Source organism: Schistocerca piceifrons, chromosome X (assembly GCF_021461385.2).
Source record: "Schistocerca piceifrons isolate TAMUIC-IGC-003096 chromosome X, iqSchPice1.1, whole genome shotgun sequence".
NCBI lineage: Eukaryota > Metazoa > Arthropoda > Insecta > Orthoptera > Acrididae > Schistocerca > Schistocerca piceifrons.
In genome coordinates this window covers 668,318,475-668,336,838 of record NC_060149.1, presented here as the reverse complement: position 1 = coordinate 668,336,838, position 18,364 = coordinate 668,318,475, and the positions used below count along the sequence as shown (strand labels likewise).

General features: G+C 37.6%; 1 protein-coding gene across 2 annotated transcripts in view; it reads right to left on the bottom strand.

The window, feature by feature from the left end:
- LOC124722971 overlaps positions 1–18,364 on the bottom strand; it is a 339,558-nt gene that overhangs the window by 36,005 nt on the left and 285,189 nt on the right. For both annotated transcript variants that reach the window (XM_047248138.1, XM_047248139.1), the window contains exon 4: positions 9,589–9,761. In XM_047248138.1, coding sequence (XP_047104094.1) covers positions 9,589–9,761 — 173 coding nt within the window. The remainder of the gene's footprint in view (positions 1–9,588; positions 9,762–18,364) is intronic.

The window sequence follows — 18,364 nt, the reverse complement described above, 5'->3', positions numbered from 1 at the left end:
GAGATGTTGACAATGCAAGTTCGTGGGATTGCAAATAGACAGACTTATGAAAGGAAAATCATATACAAAGATCAGGTCAAAAATAAGCAGCAGTGTATTTTTAAAAAAGAAAAAGTTCCACACAGCTGATGTAGCTACACTGTGAATGATGTACTATGAACTAATTCATCTACATATATCATTCTGCATAATAATATGGCATAGGGCAGCAAATGAGCATATGAACATACTGCTGGAACTGGAAAAAAAACCAATCAGATGTACTGGAAACCTATCACCAAGAGAGTCTTGTAAAATAAAATTTAAAGAATATAGGATAATGACCATACCATCTATGTGTATATTTGAAACTATCTTGTGTCCCACATTAAATTGTACACCAATGCTAAACAGAGAATTACACAATTACACCACCCAACTAGTTGATAAAGACCCTACTAAATCAGAGTGCTTATTATACAACATATTACTGAGCAGTTTAAAAATATAAAAGCAATACCAGTTTTCAAAACAAAACTAAGAGAGTACTTGAAAACAGCATGTTTGCACAGTGTAAAACAATATTTTGAGAGCAGTCCAAAAGAATCAGAAAGATTCTACAGTACTAAAGCAGTAGCTTGAGAACTATGTTACATACACTGTGTCAAAGAAAAGTAAACTTGGAAATTTTCCGTATGTCTCATTAATTACAGCAGAAAGTGGAATTGGTCTCCTACAAGCAATGAATTAAATTAATATTAATTGTTTTGCCTATGTTTTCATTAGTTTTTTACATATACATGTAAATCTATTGCAAAATAATAATAAATGTGCTAAAATTGTAATTTGTACTGTAGCTGAAATTGTAAATGTACACTGATGCACCCAATATTGCTCTAAACAGTGACCAAAGGATGAATAAATAACTAAACATTTTTTAAAATTCACTGACTGGAATCTAACAGTCAAAAGATCCATGAAACTTTTGAGCATCTGGAACACACTCTTGTTAGGTTTGCAACTGTAAGTCTATAACTTGTGAAGATAAGTTTTTTCTATTTTTATTTCTTTGAAATGTTGTTTCAAACAATATTATGAGAAAAGACAGCTCACCAAATATTATGCATGTGGCACTGAGCAGTAAACACACAAATTGTCTTGATGAGGCTGATAGTTTTATTTGGTCATATCATACCAAGTTACTAAGCACCAATTATAAAATCATATGAGACAAATTTGGTACAAAGGGGCAATACATAAAGAAAAGTCAATAATGATGATGATGATAAATGATGGCAGTGATGAGTTTTTTGAGCACATGACGTATCCATATTTAGCACTTGTTCTAAAATGCTTGAGAGATAAATGTTGTGAGAAAGGATACATTTGTTTTAAAAGTATGATAAAAATTGGAATTTCCCAGACCTGGAGTGAATCTACAAGGCAGATTAATGAGGCTGGCTGATACACTGACCAGCCTGAGAGTGGTTTTTAGGCAGTTTCCCAAACTCATTTAGTCAAATTTTGGGCTGGTACCCAATTTATGCATGAGAAAATATGATACATAAAGGGTTAAAAAACGATAACACACAGAATGATGTTTACACAATTCATAGACAAGTGCCACATGATTTCCCTTGCTTAGGTAACTGACAACTGAAGAGACACGAAAGGCATACAGCCAATCCCCATGCAAAATTTGATTAACATCAAAAAGAAAAAGAAGAAAAGATAAAAATTTAAATTTTATTTGAGAAAGATCTAATAGAGTGAAGTTGAAAAACATACATAGATAATCACTGGACTAAAAAAGGTAGTCGTCCACTCTGGAACACATTACAACCTCCAACCTAAATGCTTAGGACAGAGTCCAAACACAACACATAATATTTAAAGCTTCAACACATTAGTATCTTCATCAGTTTCAACAGAAGACAACTCACTGGAGTATGATGCCATCTTTTAGTGGATAGTACCCTATTCAGATATCCATCAGGGAGAATTTTCCACATTAAGATGACTGGTATGAGGCACACCTTGATCATATGCTTTGTTTCACTGACACTAATGTACTGTCACTCATCACCAGTCACCTCTCTTTTCACAACGGAATGGGTCCTTGACTTAACAATAAGATTCTATGCAGCAGAGGAATGAAATTCTATGGACTATGGCATACTATGGTATATTCCATGGGAAGTCATTTTTGGTTGCTCATTTTCTTGAAATTCTACATATCTTTGTGACTAACAGAATGATAAAAATACAAAAAATGGGTCAAATTAGTTGAATTAGTGGGAAAAAATTAAAAATTAATGAACATATTCCGAAAAGACAGTGAATAAATTAAAGAAAACTTGATATTATGAACACAAAAAATTGTAGGACAGTACAAAAGCACACATCACAGTTGATCTCTCATTCAGTAAATGAAAAATCACAAAACAGCTAGGTACTGCCTACTGAAAATGAATTTCTGGCAGAAACATCAGAGAACCAACATACTCATTGTGCATCAGTGAAATAAAGTCATACAAAAGCAGCATTTCAAAAGGCGCAGAAAACACAGGAGGACCATTTGTAAACATACAACCTCATGATACTTAGATAATCTATCATGTTTGACAATGCTGTACATACCCTCACCTGATATGGCAAGAGGTGGGAACATCTAAAGCAGCCAGGGACACTGTCAAACATGAGTGTATTGGTGGTCCAGATGTTACGATGTAGGGAGGCATAATGATGGATGGGCATACTGACCTCCAAATCTTTGAAAACAGTACTTTCACTGGTCACCATACTCTGCCATGTGCATATTTACAGGAATGCATTTGGCTCTGATTTCATTTTTATGGATGACAATGCCCAGCCACATTGAACTATGCAGGTGGAGGAGCTCTTGGAGCAAGAGGATATTCTGTGAATCCCATCAAGAACATGTGGGATGCATTGAAAAGACATACTGCAGCATGACCACATGCACCAATGACCATTCAGCAGTTGTCAACTGTGCTGATGCAGGAATGGAATGCCAAGCACAAGAACTCCTTACCAGCCTTGCACCAGCTTGGGAGTACATTGAAGACCATGCACTGCCATCCATGGTGATCACACGCACTATTAAGAAGCATGTCCCACCCTTTGTTATGTTCAGGGGACCTTCATGAATAATGGGGACTTCAGTATAATTATTGTGTTCGCATAAAAGTGTCATTTCTGTTTGTCTCATTACATTATATCTCTCAGGTACCTCCTGTAGAATTTATTTCTACACATGCTCAAGATTCAGTGAGCCACGTTACTTGGCAGTGACATATTGTGTGACAGTTACTGTCATCTTTAAGTTTTGAACACCAGTGTATTTAAAGTGGCATCAGTGTGACTAGTCTCTTGTATAATTTACAACTGCAACAACTATTTTGTCTACTCATTTGCTTTCAACACATTACTTTCTTACCGATATCCTAACATGCATCACATTCTGTACATCTGCAGTCATTGAAAAAGTCTTTAAAGCATTGGTAACCTCAGTATGAAGATCAATAATGGTGAAATGAAGCAACAACCATTAATTGGTTTCACATATTGTTAAAATTAACAGTAACATATATGCCACAATAACACAATAATCAAATTGTGGCACACTTCATGTGTAACTGTATAAATAGTAGAAAACAGTCTTACTCCATAACAACAAAGAACGTTGGTTTCAGCTCTCTGTAACGATAATTATCACTGGCATCAGTTGGTAACATTTTTGTTGTAAGTCTGCTTCTTCAACAACTCAGATTTTATTAAGTGCAACTTATTAACTATCAAGTTATATAAATTAATAGTTCTTGACTCTTGTGGAATACACTAAAGAAAAGAATTCTGAATGTGGCTACCTCATGATCAGTACAGTACTCTGAATATTTGCTGAATAACACACAGCAGAGCTGGAGAACACAGTGTGTGTGTGTGACTGGGAAACACTGATATAAATCATGCTCTCAGTGCACCCATATGCTATCAGTTTGTTCACTGAAAATCCAGTGGCCATTTGAAGGGTGAGCGAAGACAGTCCCACATTACGCAACAGGCAAATCCATGCATTATCCAAATGTTATCAGTCAGTAACAAAGTATAAAATACAGTCCACAAGAAAACCACATAGAACAGGGTAACTGTCAGTAGATACACCAAGGAGACTGCTGTAAACAATCTCTAGCTGACAAGTGAGCCATTGGTGGTCAGTGGCAAACCTTAAATCTGGTATGGGTGTCTCCTGCATTACCTGGCATTGGCAAATGTATCCTTCCATGCTGCATATACTGACCTTGCCAGATATATTCCTATATCAAATGGATCATTTGATATAAGAGGAATCTGATGAACAAGAGAATGTTTGCTTTCACATTGATTCACAGTCATCATTGGCATATGTATCCTTCCATGCTGCGCATACTGACCTTGCAGAATATATTCTTATATCAAATGGGTCATTTGATATAAGAATATATCCTGCAAGGTCAGTATGTGCAGCATGGAAGGATACTTATGCCAATGATGACTGTGAATCAATGTGAAAGCAAACAGTCTCTTGTTCATCAGATTCCTCACTGGGACACATAGGGAACCATGACAGCACATATGCAGTCACATGCTTGACTGTGTACAATAATGAATGGAATACTGGTAAGTTTATAAGAAAAAAGCCCAGCACTGTAACATCTGAGATGTCCGTTCTGGCATCTCAGGGTCAAACACGGATCACAATGATTGATGATCTGTGACAAGCTTGGAATTAGTTACCATACAGGGAAATACATAATTTTTGGATACCAAAGATAGTTGTCAGTGCCACCATCTCCATCTAGTAATAATATTCTTGTGCTGTGGTGAGCATCTTAGAGGTAAACACAACATGTTGTTCTATACCATTTGGGTTCTTAGAAGACAGAATGGCCTTGTCATCATAGGGCGATGCATCTGTGGCCAGTTCTAGAGGTGAATGATATTGATACAATGTGAGGCAAGAAACAGTTTGGAAACATTCCTTTACTTAAGAAATGCTAGCTGACAATCTGTGGACCATGGGGAAAGGGACCTTTCTTCATGCAGTCAATTCAACAGTTGAGCTATCATTCTAATTTTGGAAATAAATCTGTTATAATATGTAATGCTGTTCACAAAAACTTATAGATCATTTACTTTCTTTGGTATAGGAACAATGGAAATAGCTGTCACATTCTCTGATGTCAGTTTAAGGTCATCCCCAGCTAAGAATATATCCTATATGGTAAATAGAAGGCTGAAAGGAGAAGCATTTTCAGATGTTACATTTTAACCCAGCTTTTAAAAAGGTTGAAAATTTGATGTATGCTCCTGCTGAGTCCTTCCTGTGACTACTATGAGAGCATGCTCTGAACTTTTTATGTGAAAACTCTCAAATATTTTTAAATAAAACGAATATCACTAACATTCAACATCTTTATTCTTCATGTCTACCTATTTGTTTCTCAACATAGTCACTGTGGGGACGAACATATTTGTCCTAACAGGAGACCAGCTTGTTGACACGGTCACTGTACATAGTTTGACTTTTTTGATGGAGCTATAATCTCACCTCTGCTTGGACCTGTTCATCACTATCAAAGTAAAGTCCTTGAAGGAGTTCTTTAAATTTTGGAAGCAGAAGAAAATCAGAAGGGGCTGAGTCAGGACTGTAGGGGTGGATAATCAATGACAGTGAATCCAAGTGCTAGATTGTTGCAGATATCACAGCATTCGTGTTGTCTGACATTATCATACTGAAGGAAAGGGTGCACCTCATATGGATGAATTCTTTGAATTCGAAACTCAATTACAGCATGTTGTTTGTCACACGCTGACATAATTACATTACACACTTCTGTGTTATACACTATAATTTGAAGCCCTCTAGAGGCAGAGAACTGCAGTTATGTAAGAATGAAGAATAAAGATGTTGAATGTTAGTAATGTTTCTGTTTTATTTAAAAACCTTTAAGATATTTCACATAAAAAAATTGAAGGCATTACTTTCCAGCATGCCCTCATATATCACCCAGGTAATTTAAGCACTGTGGAATGTTGGCAATTATGTGTCCTAGAAATTTCAGGATGATTGTTGGTCTGCAAGGAAAGCAAAAGGTAACCTGTTATACTGATAGAGACCTAAAGGAATATTTAATACCAAAATGGCTTTGGAAGCCTCATCCAAAGGATGTCAAAAACAAGCATCTGAATATCAATCTTGCAGAAGCACTGACTCTCTGCCAGTTCTGAAATAATTCATCAGGACACAGAAGTGGGTAGAAGTCCACAATCAGTTACACATTTACTTTTTTCTGAAGTTCTCACAAGGGAGTAACACTCCACTTAGTTTGTGAGCAATTACTTAAGGTGACACTCATCTGTTATTAGGAATCAGGGACAGTAATTTTAACTCTTTGAAGCAGTCCAGTTCTACTTTAACCTGATCCCACAAGCCTAAAGTTATCAGGCAGACTCTGGACAATTTTGGTCCTCTGAGTGTAATGTGATTAAAAAAAATTAGTAGCCAGTCCCTGTCCTGTAATAAACAAGAGAGCATATTGTAGATAATAACTCCAGTTCTGCATCTGGAACAGTACTGTGGATTGCTTGCACCAAGTGTTGGATAGAATACACATCCAGGTTCAAAATATTTTCCACAGAGGGTTCTGCTGCTACAAAGAAAGGAAGGGTTCTGGTTACCTGCTTATATGTTAATTCCAGAACTACCTGACCTGTTATAGGAATTTCATGACGAGCAAAAGTCAACAGCTTAGTTGCTACTGATTTTAAGGGTGGATACCCTAAACAGAGATAAGCTTGCTGATCAGTAATTGAGACTGAGTCCAGTATCAAACAGGAGTAAAATGAGAACACCATGAAATGTTGCTGACAGAGTAAGCCAGCATTGTACTACCCTGGACTGTGATGTCATTTATTTTCATGGTCATTTCATCCCCATCGACGCGCAGGTCGCCGAAGTGGCGTCAAATCGAAAGACCTGCACCAGGCGAACGGTCTACCCGACGGGAGGCCCTAGCCACACGACATTTCCATTTCCATGGTAGCACTTGACTGGTTATGGTGCAGCTGGTTCTGACAAACACATTCTATGTGACACTGGCTAAAACACTGTTCACAGATGTAATATGGATAACTAAATATAGCACGTTGAGAAGAATGATGAGGCCAACAGGGTAGCCTGCATAAATGTTGCCGAGGCTGGGTGGAAATATTATTATGATGTTGGGTTTGATTCCCATCTGGTTGAGTTGGAGCCACTCCACTGCCACCTGGAATTCACAATATTTCTGTAATTTCACAATCAGACAGGCTAGATCATAGCACATTTGCTGATCAAGATGATTTCAGTCTCTGTAAATGGTAGCCTGAGCTGCTTGATAAATCTCTAATGCCCTAGCAGTACACAAAATTTCAACTAAAATATGATTGTCTTAACACTAGAGCACACATTTTACTGTCCAGTGCAAATATAAGTCATGTATTAATGATTTTGAATGTAGCAGGCTACAAGGACGTGCAAACTTACATTTCCTACTGAGATCTTGTAGGTCTGCGATCCATGATGCATAACTGTCTTAGGTTGCCTTACAATGTTGCAGGAACTCTAAGTGAGTGTCCATCATATGCATTTTGCAAAAAATGTTCACTTATAAGCAAGTGAAAAGTGGTGATGGGCAACACTGATGGGTCAGATCAAGAGGTGAATAATTGTACAAGATAATAGACCTGTTGGTTTAATGTCACTTGCCTGGAAATGAAATGCTAAATGCTTCTAGTACATTTTATAGTAGTCTTGAGCTCCACTGGAGGGCTGAAAAGCCATAATTTCTGGAAGTGATTGTAGACATGCCTGATTCATCAGCGACTGTAGGAGTTGGGCTACTGCTCAAGCTGTCATTTCCAGGGCTTGACAAACTGACATTCATTATGGTTGAAACACTCAGAAAAATGACCTGACAAGTCCTCTTCTGGAATGAAGTGTGCTGCAATTCCAAAAAATTACTCATTGCCACTGTTTTAACAGTGTTTCTTCAACAACCCAGACTTTATTCAGTGCTACAATCAAATCACGAAAACCAATACTTCTTGACTCTTCTGGAACACACAAATCAAGAACTCTAGGGTAGATACCTGTTAGTTAATACAGTACTATGAATGCTTCTTGAATAACTCATACATCACTGCTGGGAAACAGGAATTGTAGGTTTGACTGTAAAAACTCAATTATAATCCATGCTCTCAGTGTTCTTACATGCTGTTAGTTTGTTCACTGAAAACACAATTGTAAATTGAATGGTGAATGAAAACCATACTGCATTAGCCAGGAAGGCAACACCATGCACTGTCCAAATCTTTTCAGTTGGTAACAATGTCCAAATTACTGTCTAGGAGAAAACCATGCAGCACAGGGTTGTCTGCAATACATGCATGAGAGATCTTGCTGTAGTCTCTGGCTGGTTGACAAGGGAAGATGTTGTGGTCTGCAGCAGCCCTTATATCTGCCACATTGTTTTGCCACGTGACCTGTCACTGGTGAATGTGTCCTTCTGGGCCGTACCTACCTTTGGCACCTAGTGAACTTGCTGGATGAATGAAGAATTATATCTAGTCATCCACTGGTATGTCGACTGGGATTGCTTGATTTTTCTAAAGTGAATCTGAGATACAAAGTTGTATATATCTTAAATCATGAAATTTCTCTATAGAGTTTATTTGCAAAGCTAGCACCTTTATGTAAATTATTTTATTGAGGGAAAGTCATTGATGAAAACTGCTAAATACAATGACTGTGTTCGCAGAACCTAGGCCATTGCTGAGTAAGATAAATACAATACAGATTATGCAAGCAAAAATGTTCACCATGATAAGTAGCACATGACACGATGATACAGAAATCTTGTGAATTTATATCACTTTCTATCACTAGAGGTCCATCAAGCAGTCTGTAAGCAAAAAATTGTAAAACAAATGCTCATAGATATTATTAATTAACTTTTTAAATGTGAGTTCATTTATAAGAAAGTGCAGAATAATGACAAAATGATTGAAGTCAGTCAACATTTCATCTGTGTCAACAGACACCAATCTATAATGTGTTAAAATGGTATACATACAGTTATTTGTTCTACTTTTGTTAATGGGTAGGTATCAATTTATTGATAAACTTCATTATTATTTAGTTTCTGGCATTCATTTTAGTGTCTGTGAGTTCATTCCTCAGTTTGTGAATAGCAGCCCACCATTCTTGCATATCACGTAACTTAGTATATGTGTGTCTTCAAGTTTTCAGTTCCTACATCCTACAGTAGCATGCCTTATTGTTTATTAACTTGATATGATACCTTTTACTTTTAAATAAGTATTATATATCTCATTAGTAACTAATATATCATCCATTTTCCTTTTATTAAGAAGTAGTGTCAGAAAATATACTCTAAGGAATTACATACTCACAACTATGATTTTTAAGTGAGTAAGCATCATATTGTGGTGCATAGATGGTAGGCTTATGTGTTTATGAATGACTATTAGTATTGAAATACTTACCACAATTAGCATGTTAAATGGTTCACAGTGCTTACGGAGCACATTCACTGCAGTGCTAAACACCAGGACACCATTGTCAGACAGAGCAAGTGCCTGCAGGTAAATGGACATACTGTTTGTAACCAGACTGGGTGACCGCAGTGTTAGGAAAGCAATTGTATTCAGCACCAATCCTGTGAAAAATTACCCCTATGTAAATTTAATCAATTATGTGCAAATTACAATAAAGAAAAAGCACTCACACATATGTCATTCCATGCCTCTCATATGAAATTGCTTTCATGAACATTGTTGCTTTGTATTGGTTTGATAGTATTACTATAAGTAACGATACTGTTAAACACATGCAGCTCCAGTGTGAGAAACAGAAATACACTGCAGAAATGAGTAATTACAAATTTGCACAAATGTATCCATATTACTGGGGAAAAAAAATTTATTTCTTATTAAAAGGGATCACACTCTGCAGTAAAGGCTTAAAAATATCATCTCATTCAAATAAAGATATATCAAATGGGAGATTACGGTCTTTCATATCAAGATGTCTCCATTTGTGTCCATGGTTAAGGTTGTCCTATGGGAGTAAACATGTCCCATATATAATGTCAACAATAGTCAGTGAGTAAATGACCAGTGGAAAAACCATATTTATCATGCTACAGAGAAGGCTTTAATATTGACAGCTATATGTTGTTGGATGTTGCCTTACACATTATTGGAAGAGTGCTCTGGTAAGATGAGATCAGTCTCTGCAAGTTTTCTCCAGCAGTGATTGACATTGTGTGTACTTTCCATTAACAACAATTGTAACCTACATTACTACTTTGTAATTCACCCACAACGCTGCTCTGACATACGTGCTGCAACATGGTCTGAAATGTAATATAGTCTCAAATGTATGAAGCCATAACTGCAAATCATGTTAGGGTTGGGATTCATCTAAAAACAAGATAAGTTACTGATCTACAGACAATCGTTTTGGTTCATGCTCCCATTGTTGCCCTACACAACAATAATCCGGTATCTACTGAGTTATGTTTACTGTGCTTATAATAATCTGTAAAGTGATTTAATGGCTACCAAATTTGCTCATTAGTCAACCTCAACACTGAAATAAAAGCTGATATTAAATTTAAGTTTTTTCCTCAGCATGCATTTTTTGACAGCAGTAACTCAGTATTTTAAGAAGTTATGTAGGGTGCTTTAATATTCCCCTTACAATCTTCTAGGACTTGTAGAGGGGACTGAGCAGATTCCATTTTGAACTGAAACCCATGTCTGGAAACATGCCATTTGCATGGTGCAAAAATTTGACAGCATGTTGGTAACGCGGCCACTTTTACAAGTAATTTATTAGGTATGACCCAGTACATCATGTTTTACAATTCTACTCTTTAATAACCAAAGAAACAGCAAGGAAACTTAATATTGATAAAGGCAAAAAGCAGCTCTTCCATTAACATGAGATCCAGTGGATTGTGTCAGTGTCTTCTGCAAATGTGTGCCCAACCATGTTGCTCAAAGACTCACAGACATGTGAATGAGGCTCAAACCAGGTCAGAAATGGGACACATGTCAAATGACATCAACCAATCCAATGTAAGCAGCCCCCCCCTCCCACAATAACTACCCTGTTGCATACCTATGAAGCAAATATATTTTTAAATGGATGTAGCATGGAATCAATACAGTAACTTTATTACATGAAAAAGCATAAGCACACGGGAGACAAAATACATATGACACAACACACAAGAGGCTGTCAGATTTTTGTGCTCTGGCCTATAAAGTCATTAGTTCTAACAGGGGGTGGGTGCATACAACTTTGGTAGTTACAGCACTCCTCTTCCTTTCTAAAGAAGTGAACACCATGCTCACATCCATTTCTTCTGTTGTCGATGCCTGTTGTTGAGTCATGCAACACACAGGGCCGGCCAAACGCTGCACAGTGTGCAGACGTGCGGAAGTGCTGCACATGTGCGCACGTGTGCGACAGCAAGCGACAGCGACATCTGTTATTAGACATGTGTCCTAAATGAAGGGCAGCAGCTCCACTTCCCTATTTATGTGGTACAAGCAAGAGCGCAACATACCCAGTCTCGTTTACCCCTGGTAACCGTAACCTTAACAGAGAAGTACTGAGAAATGGCAGGTACTGTGAAAAAGCAAAGGATGGGAGATCTATGTTCTCAGTCATTTACAAATGACTGGGAATTGCAATTTTTTTTTTTGTTTTTTTTTTTGTAGCTCTTAGAGAAAACTCACAGTGTTTGCTGAGCTGCTGAATAATAGGAAGCCAGTGTAAGTTTTCAATTGAATTGAATTGAATTGAATTGAATTTTATTTGATCCTGTAAGATTACATCGTGTACAGTAAATATACGTGTAATATAGGACATGTCAAAGTATTAAAATTCTTTATCAATTATTTTTCTACACATTTAGCTTACATTTTTACATCACTGATAATGAGTAACAATATATACAAATTTAATGGCATAAGTATTCTGCAACACTGTAAAACTCTTTTTCAATGAGATAGTCTTTAAGTTTCTTTGTAAATTCATTGTGAAGTACACTATCTTGCAGGGTTTTGGGCAGAATTCTTAGTAGTCTCATACCAGAGTACTGGGGTCTTTTTTCTAGCATTGCCAGTCGGTGGGGTATGCTCCGTACTTCATTCTTCTTTCTTGTATTGTGGGTGTGCACACTAGCATTTGTAATCCAGTCCTCACTACCTTTTGTGATGTACATTATTGTTTTGTATATATATAATGATGAAAAAGTTAAGATACCTAAATTCTTGAAACAGTTTCTGCATGTTTCAGAGGTCTTTCTTCTTAAAATGGTCCTAATTGCTTTTTTTGTAATGTGAACACTCGTTTTGTCTCTTGTTTGTTTGAGTTTCCCCACACCGTCACTCCATACTGTAAGTATGGTTCGAAAAGTCCATGATACACTGTACACAGAAGGTTCTTGTCTGAATACTGTGATAGCTGCATCATTAAGAATATGACAGAGCTCAGTTTCTTACAGACATTATTAATATGTTTTTTCCATTTCAGTTCATTATCCACAAGAATACCTAAGAATCTAGCAGATTCTACTTCTTCCAGCCTTGTTCCGTCAACCTCTAAATCCATGTCTACAGCCTTTTCCTTGTTTTTAAACACTGCATACATAGTCTTTTTTAGATTTATAACCAGTTCATTTTCCAACAGCCATTGAGCTGTGACATTTGCAGATATGTATGCTCTTCTCTCAAGCTGTTGCATATTTTGGTCACTATTTAGTATTGTCATGTCATCAGCATACAATATTTTCTTTTCTTCCTCCTCAACACCTATATCATTAACAAATACATTAAATAACAATGGCCCCATTACCGAACCCTGCGGCACTCCATATTTGATGGATTTGGTTTCTGATTGGTACGAGTTTCCTAATGATACATACTGCTTGCGGTTGCACAAGTATGATTTTATCCATTCACCTGGTTGCCCCCGAATGCCATAGTTGCTTAATTTTTGTATCAGCATTTCATGGTCAATGGTGTCAAATGCCTTTGAAAGATCCAGAAACATTGCAGAGACAACCTTTTTCTCATCTAAGGACTGTAAAATGTATTCTGTTAGACTGACAATTGCTGATTCTGTAGATTTACCCTTTCTGAAACCATGTTGTGAGGTCATGAGAATGTTATGTTTGTCCAAATAGTTAACTAATCTGGTATACATAAGCATTTCTAGGATTTTTGAGAAACCTGATATCAGTGAAACTGGTCTGTAGTTGTTGGGATCATCCTTACACCCTTTCTTGTACACTGGCACTACCTTCGTTATCTTCAGTTTTTCTGGAAAAATTGCATCTCTGAAAGAACAGTTTGCTATGTTCAGCAGTAGTGTTATTATCTCCTCACATACCAGCTTTATTACATGATTTGATATTTCATCATCACCAGCTGATTTCTTGGACTTCAGTTTCTGTATAGTTTTCCGCAATTCATATTCCGTGACTGGTCTTAAGAACATAGTACTGCATGACCTTTTTGGTACCTTAATACCCTTCTGTTTTTGACTATTTCTTTCCAATTTTAGGTTTTCTACTACACTGATATAGTTATTATTCAGTATGTTTGCTATTTCCATACCATCTGTGACCACTGTGTTGTCTACTTTAATTGACCTAATACCTTCTTCTTTGTTTGACCCATCTTTTTCCTTTCTTTCAGCATTGATTGCATTCCAAGCTGCCTTTGCCTTGTTTTTTGTGTTCGCTATAGTGGTGTCAATTGCTCTTGCTTTCGCTTCTCTTATTGTTTTTCTATACTTCTTTTTTAACATTTTATAGTTTTCAGCTTCGCCCATCCGTCTCACATCCTGAAGCTTCCTTCGCTGTTCTAGTATTTCACTCGTAATCCACTGTGTTTGATCTTGATGCCTTTCTTGTCTCTTTACTTTGGGAAATGCTACATTAAAATGGTACTTAATTGTTGAAATAAATGCATCATATTTTTCATTTACACTCTGGGCCTGTAGGGTTTCATTCCAGGTTTCCTTACTTAACATTGTTCTAAAGATGTTGATATTTTGTTCACTGATGATCCTAATTTCTTTGGTTGTTTGTTTTGGTTCTGATACTGTGTCATTACTTCTGCAAAAGCTGATTAGTTGTCCATGATGATCAGATATTTCTGTCTGAACTACATGTGACTCATAGTTACACATATTAGTAATTATGTTGTCAATAATTGTCTCACTTTGTGAAGTCACTCTTGTTGGTGCAGTTATTGTCACTTTCATGTTATGCTGTATTAACAATTCTTCAAAATCCTGTCTTATTTTTGTGTCTTTTCCCATGTCAATGTTGAAGTCTCCACATATAATAAGATTTCTCTTCATATTCATTCTCAATAAGCTAGCAACTTTTTTTAGAAAGATGCTAATATTGTCACATGGTGACCTGTACACACAAAACACTCTAAAATCCTCTGCCACTATACCAGTAACTTCAAAGTCTTTTTCTCTAGCTATGGGAAATGTAGCAGCTTCATTGTTTACATTCTTTGATAGAGTACCTGTTTTAATATATATATACAAACGCCACCACACTTATATTTAGATCTATAGAAGTAACTAGCTAGTTTGTAGTCCTTTACTGCCACATTATGTATTTTACTTTCAGTTAGTCCATGTTCACTTATGCATAATATGTCTGGTCTTACTTCACTCAGGAGTACTTCTGCTTCTAATTTTTTGTTACCAAAGTATTGAATATTTTGATGAAGTACTTTTATGTAATTTTTCTTTTGTTGGTTTACATGTTGTGAGCTGTATTCTGGGGCAAATTCTTTAGTATCGTCTTTTTTTGTATGGTGTTTATATTTTTCTTTTCCAGCTGGAGTGTATGATTTTTCATCCCCTTCATGCCATATTAGTTTCCCTTGCATCTAATGATTTTGCAGACATCTGCAAACATTCTGCTGAAGGTTACAGACCCCAGTCTATTTAAATGCAAGCCATCCTTCGCTAGTGAGTTTTTACATAGGAATTTGTTTGGGTCTATAAAAATTGCCCCAAGACGATCACATTGTTCTTTAAGAGCACAGTTTATTTTCGCGATATATTTTTCACTCACCGACCTTCTGTTTATGATTCCGCTAAGTATCAGACGAGATCCTGCATACATATTTCTTGCAGTACGAATCATGTTTCTTGTTTCGCTTGCCATTTCTTCCTCACTGCTGCTCCTTAACGAATTCGTCCCAACATGTATAAACACCCCATTATAGTTATGTCTGGTTTCAGAATCTGGTTCTGTAGTATCTTGTCTTGCATTTACCATATTTTTAAAATGTTCACCGAGTTGATGCGTTCTAATACCAGGTCGTACGTCGATCTTGCAATTGGGGACAGCGATATTCTTCAGCAGCGAATCGCCAATTATTAAAAAGTCATTTTCCTTTTGTTGCGTATCTGTCGCCTTGTTTTTCCTTTTGCTGTATGTCACCACCTTCCATTTATATTTATCTTCCGGTTTTTGGCTTACTGAGTTTACCGAGACATCAACGGGAACACTTGAAATGTTGTTTTTAAAGTACGATCGGTCATTCGTATTTTCGCGATCTTCTTGCTTTACCGTTTGATGGCTTTTACACACAGGACTTCTTTTCTTGTATTAATGTATCGTTTTCTTTCTTGATGGTTGAAAGTTCGGTTTTTAATGCCTCAATGTCACTTCGTAGTAACTTTATAATTTCGTTTTTTGTATCAACTGCACTTACAAGATCGGCCGTTTCGTCACGTAAACAACCGTGACATGTCCACGGAAAATCATCGCTGACGAACTTTAGATTTACTTTCGCGCACTTTTCGTGTAACCAGAAGTTGCATTTGATACACAGAATACCCTTCATCCCACGCTTTTTACATTCTCTACACGAAGAACTGTTCATTTTTTGCCTTTTTAACGAGAGAGAAGCGTCACTACACTTTCCTATCGGCAAGACAAAACAATACATATCACAAAGACGAGTGTAGTGTACTCAACAGTGAAGAACGGCAAGACAATTAAATGTCCGTAAGAAAATGGATGAGACACATCAACTCGATTATCATTTCTCATGACTAGTAATAAACATGTTTGGATTTATTCCTTTCATAATAAAAAATTATTGTTTACTAACTGTGCATTACTGCCTCATTCTGCTCTATGTTACATTATTATCAGGAAAGTTGGTCATTAAACCGATTGTTCCAATGTATACTTACATCTAGGGTTCTTTTTTTAATGTGTGAAGGGCTACTCTCAGCTGAAGTTGATAAAACATAACATTCATCTAATTGTCGGTTATTATGCAGATTTCAGACGAAACTGATGAAAGATATAGCAATAATGGTATTGAAATAACAGGTGATCATCGAGAGGTCTGTGGTTATCATTCTGTTCAAAGGTCAGTGAGACAGAAATTATGTGGGTGTAACTGAGGGCACCGAGAATTAGTTATAGGAAACTTTGGATTAGTTAAATGTTATTTGAAATGATGAATAAGGTTCGTTGGAAGTCGCTAAGTGCTCTCTTTCTTAAATACTAGATCAAAAACATTACGCTTATTTACGTGCCGTCAGTCAAGCTGCCTTAATAAAAACCCACGGTTGTTAACTGTATTACCTGTCTTACTGGGTTAAACTGTTAACATAAAAGTAGACGTTTCAATGAGTAGACTGTCACAGTATTTTAAATTTTTAATACGCGAAATACCTTCCCATGGTTGGCTTGCAAGCTGTGGAAAGAGCACTAGAATGCGCCGGTACAGAGTATCCCAGCAAGTGGATAAAGCGGCATCTGTGCGTAGAAACATGCACTACATGAACGCTGACGGCTGCGGTGTGCACGCTATGACCCGGAAGTTGCACATGTGCAGAAGCACCGCACGCGTGCAGAATTTCTGGCCGGCCCTGGCTTAAGGCCAGAAGTGGCACAAATGCAGACAGGTGCACTACCCACACCCCTGTGAGAAACAATATGGCAGGACAGGCAATGTCAGCATGTATTCAATTTACACAACTGAGTAAAATCCCAGTGAAGGAGGCCATGGCAAACGCAGTTGAACAGGCAGTGTAAGTTGTGATGGAGACAGCAGCAGTGGAGGTGTCGGCTTCAACAGCATCGGAGCTGGAGTCCCACCTTGGCCACTGACAGCAGAAGGGGGCACCCACAGCAGAGGAGACAGTTTTGAAGGCATTGGCAGGGGTGATGGGGAAGGCGAGGACATCAGCCGTGAGGTAAGAGATGGCCGGGCAGACAGAGAAGAAGGTCATAGCTGATCAAAATGTTATGATATCCTCCCCTCAGCAGTGAAGACGATGCAGGGGCATTGGTCAGGGTGACTCTTGATGACTGCTGGCAACCATCTCAGTTAGCGACCAAAACCACAAGCCCAAAACAGCTGTGCCAGGCTGGGAGCATTGTGGTGCTAGTGTCGGCAGATGTCCTGGCATCAGATGAAGTACATGTAGCAGATTAGGGGCTGATGGCTGTGCAACAACTCTGCTGGACTACTATCTCCAACAGGGGTAAACTTACAAGAACTGAGCAACTAGTCAAGAGCCAATGATACATCTGTAATGTATATTTTTGTTTGAGTCTTAAATGTCCGTACTAGTCATTCTGCTTCCCTGTTTGATTCAGGGTGGAAAGGAGGAGCCATGCCGTGGTGAACACCAATTTTTTTACAAAAATCTTCACATTCCTGGGATATGCACTCGGGGCCATTGTCTGTAACCAACATATATGGAAAACCTTCCATTCCAAACATTTTTGACAGAGCTGAAATTGTTGTCACCACAGGAACAGACAGGCAATGTACCATATATGGAAACCTAGAATATGCATCAGTTACAACAAGCTGGTAGAAATTCTGGAAAGGTCCCACAAAATCAACATGAATTTATTCCCAAGGGCGCTGTAGAGCAGGACACAGTGACAAAGGTGCACGGGGGAGGGGGGGGCTGCCTGATAGGTGGCACACTTTGGGAAAGTTGCAGCAACTTGTGCTATTTCTCTTTCAATGCCTGGTGAAAAAACATGTCTGTGTGCTAACACTTTTGTACTTGAGACATTCCAGTGGTCCACACATAGTAAATGCAAAACCTCACACAAAAGGACAGACAGGACAACAACCCAGGGAGTGGTGTCCTCTGTAGATAAAAGCAGAACTCAATTCCAAACAGAAAGACAATTTCTTAAAGGATCAGAAGAATAGCCCAGATTTTGTC